Genomic DNA, 14631 nt, shown 5'->3' with positions numbered 1-14631 from the left:
TTTTGAAAATGTTGAATTATTATTAATACTTACTCTTCCACAAAGGAACCAAAATCATTATTTCCTTCCCTTAGGCATATTCTTACCCAAATTCCCTTGCTCGATTGTTAATACAACTTCATCCATCACCACAGCTCTGAAGTCTAGCTCTTCCTCACAACATTTGGCCTTTAGAGCTCGTAATATCTCCTGCTGTGGATAGTCTTCTCTGATTCGACGATCTGTCAAGAACCACAATCTGGCAGCAACAGAACTACACATCTTGATTTGGTCTTCCTTCTTTTGAATTATATTCTCTTTAATTTATGCTCTCTCTGGAAGAAAAGAAAAACATAAAACATTATTAAGAACTTGAACGAGTTTCATTTTATACCTAGAAATATTGTATTTTGCTGATTAGAGCTATTCAAATAGGTAAGAAAAAATTTATTGCCAGAAAGATAAGAAAGTTTAATTTTTTCACTTAATATTATTTTTTTCAATTACATGTAAAGATAGTTTAACATTCATTTTTATGAGATTTTGAGTTTCAAATTTTCTCCCTCCTCTGCCCTCTCCCCAAGACAGCAAGCAATCTGATATAGGTCATAAAATTTACAATCATTTTAAATATTTCCACATTAGTAATGTTGTGAAAGAAAAATCAGAATAAAAGAGAAAAATCACAAGAAAAAAAAAACAAAAAAAAATGAAAATAGTATATGCTTTGATCTACATTCAGTCTAGTTCTTTCTCTGGATAAGGATGGCATTTTTCAAAAGATGAGAAACAGTAACATGTGGTCTTCTCTTCTTTTATATAATATAATGGCTCTCTCTGGGAGCAGGTTTCTTGGGGAGGTTTTTCTAGAGGTAGTCTTAGTATCAGTTCAGATCAATAATCATCCCAAATGCAGCCAGATGTTAAAAGTTGAGATCTTTTATTGCTTCCTCCAAAATAGCCCGGTTAGTTTTCTTGGTGGCCTATCTCTCAGCTTGGTTCCAAGAGCTCCCTCGGAATGTCTCCAAATCCAAAGGTTTGTCCTTCAGCCTCCAGGCAGCACAAAGTTGGAAAATGGAATGAATCTGACTCCACTTCCTGATCTGACTAGCTCACTGAAGCTCTATTTATGCTGGGTGAAAAGGTTGACTCTTCCTCCAAGGGAGAAATTAAATCTCCCATACTTCTGAACTCCAATGAGTACTTAAATACATTAGTGAGTTAGAGAATTTGCTAAGTACCATGTTAAATTAGATAATTATTGTCTCTATCAACTCTAATGAGTTAACACTTTGTAAGGATTCCAACAGTAACAACAGCTAGAAATGTCTTCTTAAGTATGAATACTATTCTTCACTCATGGATAGGAATCCCATCAAGAGTATAGTAGTGAATTTGACAAAGAGAAAACACAACTCACCTCAGGGATCCTCAGGGATTAGAGAAAGAAAAGGAGATTACTTGAAAATGTGAAAGATTTTATGATAATTATCTGTATTTGATGAAAAAATTTTTTTTCAGTCAAGAAAGATTAAAGATCTTCTGATGAGGATGATGGAGCAATGACGGAGACTCAGGAGAAAAGAGACATTTGGAAAAAAAATTACTAAATCAATGTGATAGTTAATCAAGAAAGAGTAAAAGGAACAATGAGGGTCCACAGAGAAAAGATAACATGATAATATGACTCCATATTGGACTCAGTTTTCTCAGGATTATACAATTTAGAAAGAGGAATAGAAAAGATTAAAGTTGGGGATGACACAGAGATATTTACCCCCCCCCCAAAAAAAAAGACAAAAGTGCATGATAGACTAGCAAAGGGAATCAGTAGTGATCAGATAAATAGTAGGAATACAAGTAAAAACAAAGTTAGAAAATCAAAAGGAGAATGTTTGCTAAATTGAATGTGAAATCCTGGTGAATATGGCTGCCTGAAAGAGAAGTAAACTGTCCAGATCCTACATATCAGTAACAAAAACTTTGCACTTGGCACTAAACCAAATAATGATACGGAGAGATCCAATGAAAAACTATAACCAAGTGACTTCTTCCATCCAGAGCTATAAAAAAAGGAAAAAGAAAAAGAAAAAAAAAACCATAAGCTCAAGGGCAATAGAAAAGGGAAGTCATTAATATAGCCAACATGAAGGCACAAAATAAACCAGAAGCCTCCCAGTAAAAACACTTAGGCTAGAGACATACATGTAGTCTATATTTGGAGGCAGCAAGAATGGAGGGTTAACCTAAATAAATTTCAGGGTAGTAAGAAACCTACATTGAGGACTTTCAAAAGCAGCTATCTGGAATGATGACAATCAATACAGTGTATCTATAGAATAAAACCTATCTATCTATCTATTTATAGATAGATAGATATAGATTATATATATCTTTGACCAGGACAGTCTATGTACTCAGGGCTTCAAGGTCCCTAGAGCTCTGGCCTAAGATGTCATAGAAGGTACTAAAGACCCATTCTGGACCTCAGCTATCCAAGGAGAACTCCAGGAATTGAAGGGAAGCAAGCATAGGAACTAAGGTTCTTGTGAATAAAGGGAGGCTGACCATCCCATTCAAAAGAGCAGCAAGAGTGTATATCTACCTTTGACATAAAGTCCTAATTCAAGAACTGAAGTTAGAGAGATGATCTTAACTAGTATAAAAAAAATTATTGTTGCTGTAGTACTTCAGCTAGAAGAGGAAAGTAATTTCATAATAACTGCAAGCAGAGATGAAAAAGAAAATAGTTTTGCTACAAACTACATGAAATAGTTAAGAAATGAATCAAGAAATAAAAATAAAATAAAAACTCTGGAAATCAGTAAAAGAAAAAATAAGAGAATAATATTAAACTTTAGTCAAAATAGGAAATCACTGAAAGTCAAAATAGATTAAGGGAAAATTAATACCCTGTGAGACAATAAATAATGAAACAAAATCAAAATTATGGGAAAAATGTAAACTATTAAAAAAACTGACTCGAAAGAGGTCAAGGAAAGGTCAGTTTTTTCACCTATAAAATGAGGAGATTGAACTAGTAGTCTCTGAGGTCCCTTTTAGGTCTAAATACAAGATCCTATGATCCATGATGCTCTGAAGAAATCTTCACAGTCACCCTCTTACCCTCTTGGGATGTTACTTCTGAAGGAAACAGACCTCATTCAAACACAAGAACACAAAATAGATTCTAAAGGTGGGGGAGAAGAGTATTACATCAATGGAGTGACGGTAATTCTGAGAGAAATAAATTGCTAATAAGTATGTTTTCACCAAGGACATCACAGGAAAAACTAGAATGATTGACTAAAACAAATAAAAGAGTAGAAATGAGCAAGCATGAAAAAAAAATACATTTCAATGGCCAAGTACCTTCCACAAAGGATAATGAATCAGAATGATTAAGATGAAATAGCATAAATTATTCTATGAAGCCACCTGAAATGAAACAGGAGCAATTTAAACAATTTCTAGAATTGTCCAGAACAACAATCAAAGAAATTAGGGAAAACATAAAAGGTAGATTTCTCAAGGAGGAACTAGCAAGTCTAACCAGAGAGATATCAAAGAAGTTAGAATAAAAGAGAGACATACTCTCTATTCTAAATAAATTTTTTTTTGGGGGGGGGGGGGAGGAGGAAAAGAGTTTGACACTTTTAGAAGATTTCAAACTTTATTATAAAGCAGTAATCATCAAACATCATTAACTATTTGGTACTGGTTAAAATTGAAAAGTAAATGAACAGACCAGGCTGGATAAGCAAGAAACAAAAATAAACGAAAACTGTAGTTTGGGGTTAGAGAAAGTCAAATATATCAATTAATGATGGGTATCCTTGGTCAAGTCATTTATTTACTTTTCTTGGGATTTTCTTCAATTACAAAGTAGAGATCCTTTCCAGCTTTAGATTTATGATATGATATGCTTCTTTTTGGGAAAAACTGCTGGGAAAATTGAAATTTGGCAGAATTTAGGCAGAAATTAGGATTAGTCCATCACCTTAATATGCCATAGTAAATGTAATGGATATGTGACCTGAATAAAAAATTTCACACCTTAATATTTTTAGGAGAGAATAAGATCAGATACCTTTCACAACTGTGGCCAAGGGGAGAATTAATTGCCAAAACCAATGGCTTTTTTTCAGTCCTCATCTTTCATGACCTCTCTGGAGCATTTGGCACTGTTGACTACTTTTTTTTCTTGGATACCCTCTCCTCTCTAAATTTTTGTGATACTGCTCTCTCTTGGCTCTCCTCCTACCTGTCTCACTGTTCCTTTGCTGGATCATCATCCATATACCACCCCCTAATTGTGGATGTATTGGGAAGCCTCTGTTCTGAGTACTCTTCTCTCTATACACTCTCTTAGTGACCTCATTGGTTGCCATGGATTCAATTACTATCTCTATTCAGATGACTCACAGATTTATATATCCAACTCTAGTCTTTCTCCTGAGTTCCAGTCCTAAATCACTAAAAATATATATTGGTTATTTCAAGCTAGACATCTTCTAGGCAACTGAAATTCAACATATTAAAAACAGAACTTGTCATCTTCTCAAAATTCATTACTTACAAAATTCCCTATTGTGCATCAAGGGCAATACCACCTTCACAACTTAGTCTTTCTTAAATCCTCAAATATATACAGCCATTCAGCAACCAAAATTTTGTCAGTTCTATCTTGGCAAAGTGTTTTTCATCATCCTCTCCCTTTCCCCGCAGTGACCTCCATAGTTCATAGTTTCATCACATCTCACATAGATTATTGTAGCTTTCTGATTGGTTCCTCTGCCTTAAATTCTCACATTTTCAGTTCATGTCTACACAACTGCCAAAGCCATATCCCTAAAATAGAGGTCTGATCTTATCATTCTACCATTCAAAAAAACTCTAAGCATCTCCCTATTGTTTTTGCACAAATACAAACTCCTCTATTTGAAATCTTTGATAACTGACTCTAGCTTAGCTTTCTAGCCTTAACTCATATTAATCCCTTCATACAATCTATATCTAGATGAAATGGCATTCTTGCCGGTTTCTCAAATTCTAACAGCCCTCTCTATGCCTCTGAACTTTCTCCATACCTGTAATGTACTCTCTTCTTACCTCTGCCCCTCAAAATCCTTAGCTTCCTTCAAAGGCAACCTTCTGCATGAGGTCTTTCCTACAGCTAGTTCTCTAACCTTTAAGAAGTTAATTCACATTTATTTTATGTAACTTTAAGTATATTTACATGTTAAGTTAATTGTAAGCTCCTTGAGGGCAGGGACCATTTTTGCTTTCCTTTATACTTTCTATACTTAATTACCAAGGTACCTGACAGTAGGCACTTAATAAATGCTTGCCAAGTGAAAAGAATCTGCCAAACCTAAATTCTGGGAATAAAAATACAAACCTAGAGGCAGCTATGACCCTAAAATGATTACATTCTAATAGGGAAAGATCGATGACAAACACAGAGCAGTGGTCAGTAAGGGACAATTTAGTCTGAAAAGTTACATGGATTGTCAATGGGTGCATAGGTTAGTAAAAACTGTAAGATTTTCTAGTAGGAACAGTTAAGACTGATTTGGTCAGTTAAGCCTGGTCAATGGAGACCAGGAAAGAGAATGCAGAAATCCTCTAAGGCAGAAGTTTAAGAGATTAAAAAGTTAAACCTCCAGGACATGGTCTCTGGTTAAGATCAAAAAGTGGTTAATGAGAAGATAGCAGGGGAGTAGGGAGTGAGAACTACTGTGCAAAAGAGAGTGTAAAGTTCAACTCCTTTCAAAACTGTTGAGTATTGACAGAAGGCAAATTGCCAAATTTCAAAAAATTCTTTGTGGTATAATTTTTGGGCAGCAGACCAATTTTTTTTTTTTTCCCTGAGACAATTGGGATTAAGTGCCTTGCCCAGGGTCACACAGTTAGGACACCTTAGGTATCTGAACCAAATTTGAACTCGGGTCCTCCTGACTTCAGAACTAGTGCTCTATCCACTGCATCAACTAGCTAGCTGCCCCAGACCAATTTTCTAGTAGACCCAATCACACCTTCATAAAAGAACCTTAATCTGGTATCTTCTATTTTGACTTTCAAGAAAACACTGAAATCATAAAAGACAGACAATGGAGATTACATAAAACTTGAAAACCTTTTGGAAAAATGTACATAAGAGTGGTAATAAATTATTTGCATCAAACATCATGGATATTTATTGTCCAAAATACATAGGAAGTGACAAAAATACATGCTATCAAGAATTATTTCCTGGTTTTATTAAGTAGCCAAAGCATATGAGCAGTTTTAAAAATAATTGCAAACTGCAAATGACTACATGAAAACATGATCCAAGGCATTAAAAGTTTGAGGAATTCACATTACAAATGGTGTTATACTTCATTTTGTGAAAAATGTTGGAGGGATAATAGGAATACCTACTGATATGCTGTTGGGAAAGCTTTGAAGGGGTTACAATGATGATTCCGGATATCAATATAAATTATGCAAGAAAAGTAACTAATTTATTCATTCCTTTTGACCACATAATACCATTACAAAGAATATAAAAAGTGAAAATAAAGGTTTCATACAAATCAAAATCTTCCTAGAATTCACCTTCATAGGAAGCAAAAACTAAAAACAATGACTATCAAATAGGAAATTAAAAAAAAAAAACTATAATACATGAATATAATGGAACATCACTAGGGAATAGGAAAGGATAATGAGTTATTAAATTCTCTGAGAAACTCTGAACTCTGAGAAACATAGAAAGAGTTGTACAAACTGACATAAAAGAAATAAGGAAAACCAAAAGAATAACATCACATTTTCATCTTGATACAGAGATGGGAAACTAATAGGATACATTTATCAGAAGGCAGTCAATGTATTGAATGTTACTTCTTAATTATTTTTGTCTCAAGAGGAGTTCAAACTGGGGTAGTATGTGTGTTTATCTCCATGGTCTTCAAGGAAGTGTGAAGTGAGACCCAAGTGTAAAAGGCATCAATACCACATTTTTAAAAAAAGTTTCTTCAATTTAAGACACAGAACTAGGCCTAGGTTCACAACAAGAGACTTAGGTAAAAAACAAGAAGATAAAGATGACATCAAGGGGAAGCCAGATTAAAGAAAACTATTGACACTAGAACTTATAAAGTTGAACAAGAAGAGAAGTGAGATTTTTTACAAGGATCTTAGAAATTTTTTACTTTCTCTTTAATAATATTTCCATTCTTACTTTCAAATTAAAAATATTTTTAATAATAATAGTCAGAGTTAATACTGGTTAACATTAATCTTCCCCTTTTGGTTTTTACAAGATATACTCCCTTCATATATCACAACCTATTAGCCCCTTGGAAGAACAATAATAAACACCTGCTCTTTACATAATAAAAAAATTATTATTTTCAGTCAAAAGCTTCTTACAAAAATAAGACTATGAATGTAAGACAACTAATCCTTCAAAATAGTTTGAGTACAAAAGAGAAAAATTAAATGTTTTATGAGTGCAGGCATTTTTGTTTCTGTTCTCAGAGAGCCTAGTAGTGTTTCACAGAGCAAACTTTTGATAAATGATTATTATTGAAAATTAAGAACTGATCTAAGGACACAAGAATATCACTCATGGACAAATAACTTTTATGCATTCCCATTTGAGTATTCAAGTAAAAAGGTATTATTTCATAGTAAACACAGTAATTGAAAACCACCCAAATAGCAGGATTGCATAAAACAAATTAACTAAAGCAAAGTTTCTGAAATGCTACCTGAAAAGATGTTTTCAACCACTTAGTGAGGAAAGTTTGGAACAAAGAATCTATTTCTCTGGTTTTTGGTGAAAATCTAAACATGTTCCTAGAGCTGTGAATGCCTAACAAACTTGAAGTGCTCAATAAACATTACACTATATGTAGCCCTACCCTTTAAGCTATACAGTTATTCTGTTACTGGCGCCCAGGGCTTTATAGAATACTACTAAATTAATCCTGTATCAAAGGAACAAGCTGATACCTAAAGACCAGAAAGCACAAGGAAAGAAATCCAATGCTGTTGTGGACAAATGAACAATTTAGCAAAATTGAATCTGGCTTTCTAATAAAGCATCAAAAACTGAAATGCTGCCAAAGGTGAAACACCAGTATAAAAAGAACACATGTAGTTTGATCTGGTTTAGCAACTCCCACCTTCCTATGTTCAATTAAATTCCACAAACATCTATTAGGAATCTACTATGTTCACAAAATACTTCTTTTTTTAAAATGTTAAACAACATATCAAAGCTAATACTAGTTATAATACTAACCAATGGAGACTGTTAATACATGTAATATACACAATTCATAAGCATAAATTTATCATACAAATATGAAATACTACATTATTTCTAAACAATCATAATGAATCTTTAACCGAAAAATTACAAGAAAAGCAGTGTTGCATAGTAGATAAATTTAAGGAAGATCTAGGTTCAAGTCTAGTCTCTGAACAAGCCAGCTATGTGACCTTGGGCAACTCGGTGCCCCAAACAATAATCACTAACACCATAAATTTGCAGAAGAGTTATCATTCTTTTTATTAGTAAAAGGAGTTCCCTAACTTGTAGTTTCAGATACCAATGAAGTCACAGATCTAAAATCTACCCCCCCTGTAAATAACATCAAGGGAATATGTTAAATCCTAGAGATACAAAGATAAACATTTAAAGGCCATGCTCTCCAAAAAGTTTATGTTGGGGGTGGGGACAGAAAAGGCTATATACAACCTAAGGAAATACAAAGTATATATAAAGTAATTTCAATAACTTCAAAGAATCAGAAGAAGTATCTGAGTTGTACTATCTCAATAATCTTAACTATTTTGAAGACAATGTCATAAAATAAGACTTCAGAAATGAAACAGAGACAAAATACAGAGGAAAAGGTAAAATACTAACAATTTTGCAAAGATAACAATTTTATTTTAAAATAGTACATTTTCAACATGCCTAGATGAAATATGGGATATTTTAGATGAAATATGGGATATTTTTGGGAGAAAAGTACTTCGTGCTAACAAATAAACATACTTCAATAGATCTTTATATTAAGAACAATAGTCAATAAGGATATGGTACACAACTATGAATCAACTCAGACATTTGTACAAATTTACATGAGAATGGGGTAGAATTCTCCAACTCTGGTTGAATAAAAGGGTAATGGGATCAGTTAATCTTTTTTAAAAAGACTATTTCAATTTTAGAACAAGAAAATAAATGTATATTCCTTAAGGTCTATATATAGTTTTGTCAATAATTGGTGACATCTAAAATTTTTCTATTTTTATTTTCTCTTTTAAGGTCAGAAGAAGCTAAGTCAAAATTCAATTCTAGAAAATGAAAAATAAAAACAGCCATATTAGTGAGGTTAAAAATATAAAGATAAAGATTCTGAGTAGACCTGGCTAATGCTTGGACCTTTAAATGAGGATTAAGAGGGGCTATATTTATATTTGTGATATCCTATATTTTTTCTTGGGCAGCTAGAGTTCAAATCTGACCTCAAAACACTTACCAGCTGTGTAACCCTGGGCAAACAAGTCAAGTAACCCAGTTTACCTCAGAGGTTCCTCATCTGTAAAATGAGCTGGAAAAGAAAACGGGAAACCACTCCAGTATTTTTACCAATATACCACATGGAGGGCACAGAAGAGTTGGACACAATTGAAAACGAACAGAACAACAAATATTCTTTCTTAATCTTAAGAACAAATCCACTGTGTGACCCTGAGCAAGTCACTTAACCCTAATTTGCCTCAGCAAAAAAAAAAAAAAAAAGAAAACATTTACAAATATTACAAAATGATCCTCTCACTTTAAAAAAAAAACCCATAATCAATCTGTATCCTTTTATTTTTCTTAAACAACTGGGGGAGAGGGGACTTAGATTTGGAGTAAGAGAACCTGGGTTCAAATTTCAACTCTGCTGTATTACAGATGGATGGTAAGTTAGCTTCAGAAGGAAACAAACTCTGTTGTTTCCTGTATTAGGTAAAAACTGTAAATAGATTAAAACTTGTTCTTGGCATTCATGTTCACCATCTAAGGGAAAAAAAAATAAAAAAAAAACTGCAATATTCCTATTAATATCCTCAGATCGGATTTTGAATGAGTAATACAATAATTTTCAGCAACTATCTTCTAGTATTCTGACTCAAAATTCTTTGTAAAATAACATGTCATATACATAGTACCTTTCTAAATTCTCATCACTAAAGTTTCCCATTTAGAGTTATCAGTAATATAGAATATGACAGACCCTTCTTACTTTATGCTTCTCTCACACTTCACAGTATATTCAGAAGTTCTACCTCCACCAATTTCCACAGATTAGATCTTTAAGCTTGATGCCTAGGGGCAAATGATACAATCTACTTCCAGCTTCCCAAACAGTGTGACAACTCTCAGTTCAGTTCCATTCTGTTCCCCTCCCCCATCCCTTTCTTGTATGCAAGTCTTTTGGTCTTTCAGCTCAGGGGGGAGGGGAATATTTAGATGAATGAATCTAGTGACTTAGCCCAGTAGCAAGTTCCAGAGGGATAAGCTAGAGAAAAAGGAAAGGGAGAGAATTTTAAAAGGCCATTGTTTCAAAGGGAATCCCATAACTTTTAAAGTCTTACTTTGAGTATTCATGAGTAGGGAAAAGATAATGACCTGTGTCTCTACAAAGAGACTGTGAAGGTGTAAAAATATTTTTTGATAGCTGATAAATCCCCTCTGGAAAGGAAAAAGATTGTAAAAAAAGGGAAAGAAAAAAAATGGATGGCATCTTCATGCTTACATACTGAAGTTCTCATAAATAGGAATACTAGAGAGGAAGCAGAAGAGGAATACGACATTGTCCACTTTATTAAAATGGGTGGATGCTAGCCAGGCGCCCCACAACCTAGTAGTTATAGACTCAGCTCCTCCCTTCCTGCAGGGGGAAAGGCTGAAAGGGAAAAGAGACTCTAAAAAGACTGCAAATTTGTGAGAGTGATTGATTATACAGTTCTCTTTCTTGGTCTCTTCCTCAGAATTAAACTATCCACTCCTCAAACAGGCAGGGTTCAATGACTGATGGGGGCAGAAAAAATGATGCCAGAAAAAGAGAAATAGAGAAAGGTAAAAACACCAACAGCCATGTTGCTTGGACCAAAGCTCCATCAATGAAAGAAAACACTGACTGAATTAATCAAAAGGAATAAACACATATAAATGACCTTTCCACCCACAACTCAACTAGTCATTTTAATACAGAAATAGCTCAGAATTAGAGATCAAGAAAAGGGTATAAATTATGCCTATTTAATTGGAATTTTACGAAATGATGACATGATGTGAAACATCAGATTTAGATTTCAAGATGGAAAGTATCTTAAAGTCCAGTCCGGCTACTTCATAATTTTGTATATAAGAAAACTAGGATCCAGAGTGATTAAGTAAAATGCCACTGAATAATTAAGTAATGTTTAAATCCAAAAGGCCTTAAAGCCCTTTAAAGTCATAACAAAAGAAAACTAAAGCAATTTATGTAGCACTACATTGTTTCTGTTCAATTTTAATCACAAATTATCCTTTAAGTTAGTTTTGCAATAAAAATTTAACAGAAACACAAGAAAGCAATTCAAGCCTCCAAATGAGAAAAATCTTGCTAAAAAACCAACTCCACGAAAAGTGGGAATACTTTGTAAAATTAAAAGAGAAAGCAGAGGAATTCACATCAAAGTTATAAACACAGCAGGAAGAGTATCATATGCCCAAAGATACTCTTACAAAAGAAAAAGAACCTCATTTGTATTCACATAACACATGGAAGAAAATATCGAGTATACCATACCGATTCATTTTATTATACACAAAGTGTATATTTTTACAAATTTACAGAAAAAACCTGGAGAAGAGAGTATTTACCCAACCCATTTGTTTCTTTTTGATTAGAAGGGTATGAAGGAGAACGGGGGTCTTAAGTGTTTTTGGCAAGAGCGTGTCAAAATCAAACAAGGGTTAGTTCATCGCTAGACAAGGAATACACTCTAAAAACCATGTATATGGAGGAAAACATGGGGTCTGGAAGAAATAACTGCAAGAAGCCCAGCACGATATGCGAATCCCTCGGGCACACTTTATAAAAGGGATTTGTCCGAGGGGTGCAAGAGCAGTTGAGAATGGTCCACCACTGGGTAGGGGTGGGAGAAATAAATCCCTGTGAGCCCTCGCACCCCGCGTTACCACACCCCCTTACAGACAGAGGAAAGGATGATGATGGTGGTGACCCCTCGCCTTCCCCACCAAGGTTACCACTCAGTCCCATCATTATCAGACACAGGAGTATCAAACCTCTTCCCATGTGCCCACGAACACAGCGAGTCAACATCTTCTCCCCCACCCTTTCATTCACCGGGGCGATCAGTTGTTTGCTCGCGCTCACTCGCTCCCTTACACACCTTTCGGGGTGGGGTGGGGGGTGGGATGGGGTGGCGGGGATCACCCACCTGGCTCGGGCAGCTCCTCCCTCCCTTCCCAGCCAGCGGGGGCCGGGCCGGGGCCGGGCCTGGGGGGATCACCACACTTGGAGGGGCGCGGACGATCGGGCAGGCAGTATGTCGGGAAAGGACCGGGAAAGGGAAGGGGAAAGGGAAGGGAAGTAGAAGGGAAGGGAACTGAAGGGAAGAAGGAGGGGGATCTTGGGATGCTGGACGCAGGGGGAGCCGCCTCCTTCTCCTCCTCTTCCTCCTCCTCCTCCTCCTCCTCCTCCTCCTCTCGCAACGGCGGCTCCAGCAGCCAGAGTCCCCTGCCCTCTCACACACACTCTGGCGCTGCGCGCGCGCGCGCGCTCCCGCTCCCACTCACAGTCGGTGTAGCTCTCACACGAGATCTCTCTCACACACGCACACACAGCAAGCACCCCCTTCCCTTTCACACACACCGTCTCTAGCACGTTTTTTCACTCACAAAAGGTCCCTCCCCCTTTCACACCGGCGCGTTCTGGTCTCACGTCCTCCCCCCTCACGCACGCGCACACACACACATCCACACACACACACACACACACGCAGCCCGCTTCCCACACGGAGCCCGCGACGCTAGCAGGGGCTTCCCCCTAGCCTCCCCAGATAGAGGCCTGCGAGCAAGCGAGCTCGCGAGCTGGTTCTGCGCGCGCGCTAAGTGTTTCGAGGTGAAGGGGGAAGAGAAAAAGGGGAGGGCGCTACGGGACGGAGAGGCCCAAGGCGATGGGATAACTAGCGAACTGAACAGAGGGGACTGGGAAAGGGGCAGTGCAGCAGTGGTCCCTGCGCCCTCGAGACCCCGTCTTCCGGTCTCTGCTCGGCCGGCGTCGAGGCCTCCGCGCGCGCCACCCTCCGCGCGCGCCACCCTCCGCGCGCGCCACCCTCCGCGCGCGCCACCCTCCGCGCGCGCCACCCTCCGCCCCGCCCCCCGCGGAGAAGGGAAGGCGCGCGCGCCTCGGGAGGGAGAGAATAGGAGCTCGAGTTCTCCGAGAGCGAGCCTCTCCCTCCGCCCATAAACCGTTCCTCCCTAGAAAGGAGACAAGGAGAGTGGGAAAGCGCTCGTCGTCTCCCCGGGAGGGTGGGGGACGCGAGAGACCCAGGGCTTCTCTCTTTTCTTTACCCTCCCCAGCCCCACTCCCATCCCTCCATCAGTCCTTCCCTTTCTCCTTCGCTGACAAAGCTCGGCCGCCCCCTTTCCCCACTCTCCAGATCTGCTCCCCACGATGCATCGCCTTCAGAATTGCTTTTCCCCCATTCCCCTCCATCTTTATCCCTAAGCAGGAAGCATGACATCATGATCCTGTTCCCCAGAACTGGGGTTTGGGGCGGGCTGCAAGGTGTCGTGGAGTGAGCGCTGCGACTGGAGTTTGGAAAGATCTGTGTTCGAATCCCGATCTCCGTCTACTAGCTCTGTACTTCTTCCGGACAAGTAATCTAAAGCTCTTTGGACCCCAGTTTCCTCATCTAAGCTGAAACGCTGGTCTGGAAGAACTCAACTGCCTGGAAGAGGAGACCCGAGTTCGAACCCTGTCTCACCCGCCTAATCGGTTTTTGTCAAAGCAAGCAAATCGCCCCATCAATGCCTTAGGCGGCTCTAGGTTAAATTTTTGATAGTACACCTTAGAAAGCATTCTGAGTAATATTTCCCCCCCAATAGAGTTTGCAACATTCATTTTGGGGAGATTTTTTTGTTCCAGTTTTTTTTCTCCCTTAGCTCTCCGCTCCTCAAGACAGCAAGAAATGTAATATTGGTTATACATATACAATCAAAGAGTGATAAAATTATAGGGCTGGACAAAAATAAAACAACCAATATACCTGTCTTTAATGCTTCAGTATCTCAATTGTAGTTCTTTTTGTTTTAAATTTATTTTATTAAAAATTTTAAACAACCGAGGCAACAAAAAGTGATTATTATCTGAAAAGTACAACGTATTATATAACATACTCCTAAATATAAAGGGCCCCTAAAGGTTTCCCTTCTTTTCAGGCTTATTTTAGATCAAAAAAAAAAAAAAAAGTTACGAGTTCAGTGAAAATCATTAAGCTATTTAGAAATTTTTTTTAATATTTAGGCAGAAGAGGGGCTTTCCGCCTACCGCCACATTTATTTCTATTTCTAATGGGTTG

The 14631-nt window shown here is 37.4% G+C and overlaps 1 protein-coding gene across 3 annotated transcripts in view; it reads right to left on the bottom strand.

The window, feature by feature from the left end:
- RIMKLB (ribosomal modification protein rimK like family member B) overlaps nt 1-13342 on the bottom strand; it is a 101116-nt gene extending 87774 nt beyond the window's left edge. Inside the window, exons 1-2 of one of the 3 annotated variants that reach the window (XM_031938321.1) lie at nt 12487-13342; nt 87-314 (exon numbers count right to left, since the gene is read on the bottom strand). In XM_031938321.1, coding sequence (XP_031794181.1) covers nt 87-261 — 175 coding nt within the window. In that variant the 5' untranslated portion in view covers nt 262-314; nt 12487-13342. Of the gene's footprint in view, nt 1-86; nt 315-4069; nt 5333-12331; nt 12451-12486 lie in introns of those variants that run through there. The other 2 variants (XM_031938323.1, XM_031938322.1) reach the window with 2 other exon arrangements.
- Nucleotides 13343-14631: the final 1289 nt, after the last annotated feature.

Source organism: Sarcophilus harrisii, chromosome 5, assembly GCF_902635505.1.
Source record: "Sarcophilus harrisii chromosome 5, mSarHar1.11, whole genome shotgun sequence".
Lineage (NCBI taxonomy): Eukaryota > Metazoa > Chordata > Mammalia > Dasyuromorphia > Dasyuridae > Sarcophilus > Sarcophilus harrisii.
This window is presented reverse-complemented; position numbering and strand designations above follow the sequence as displayed.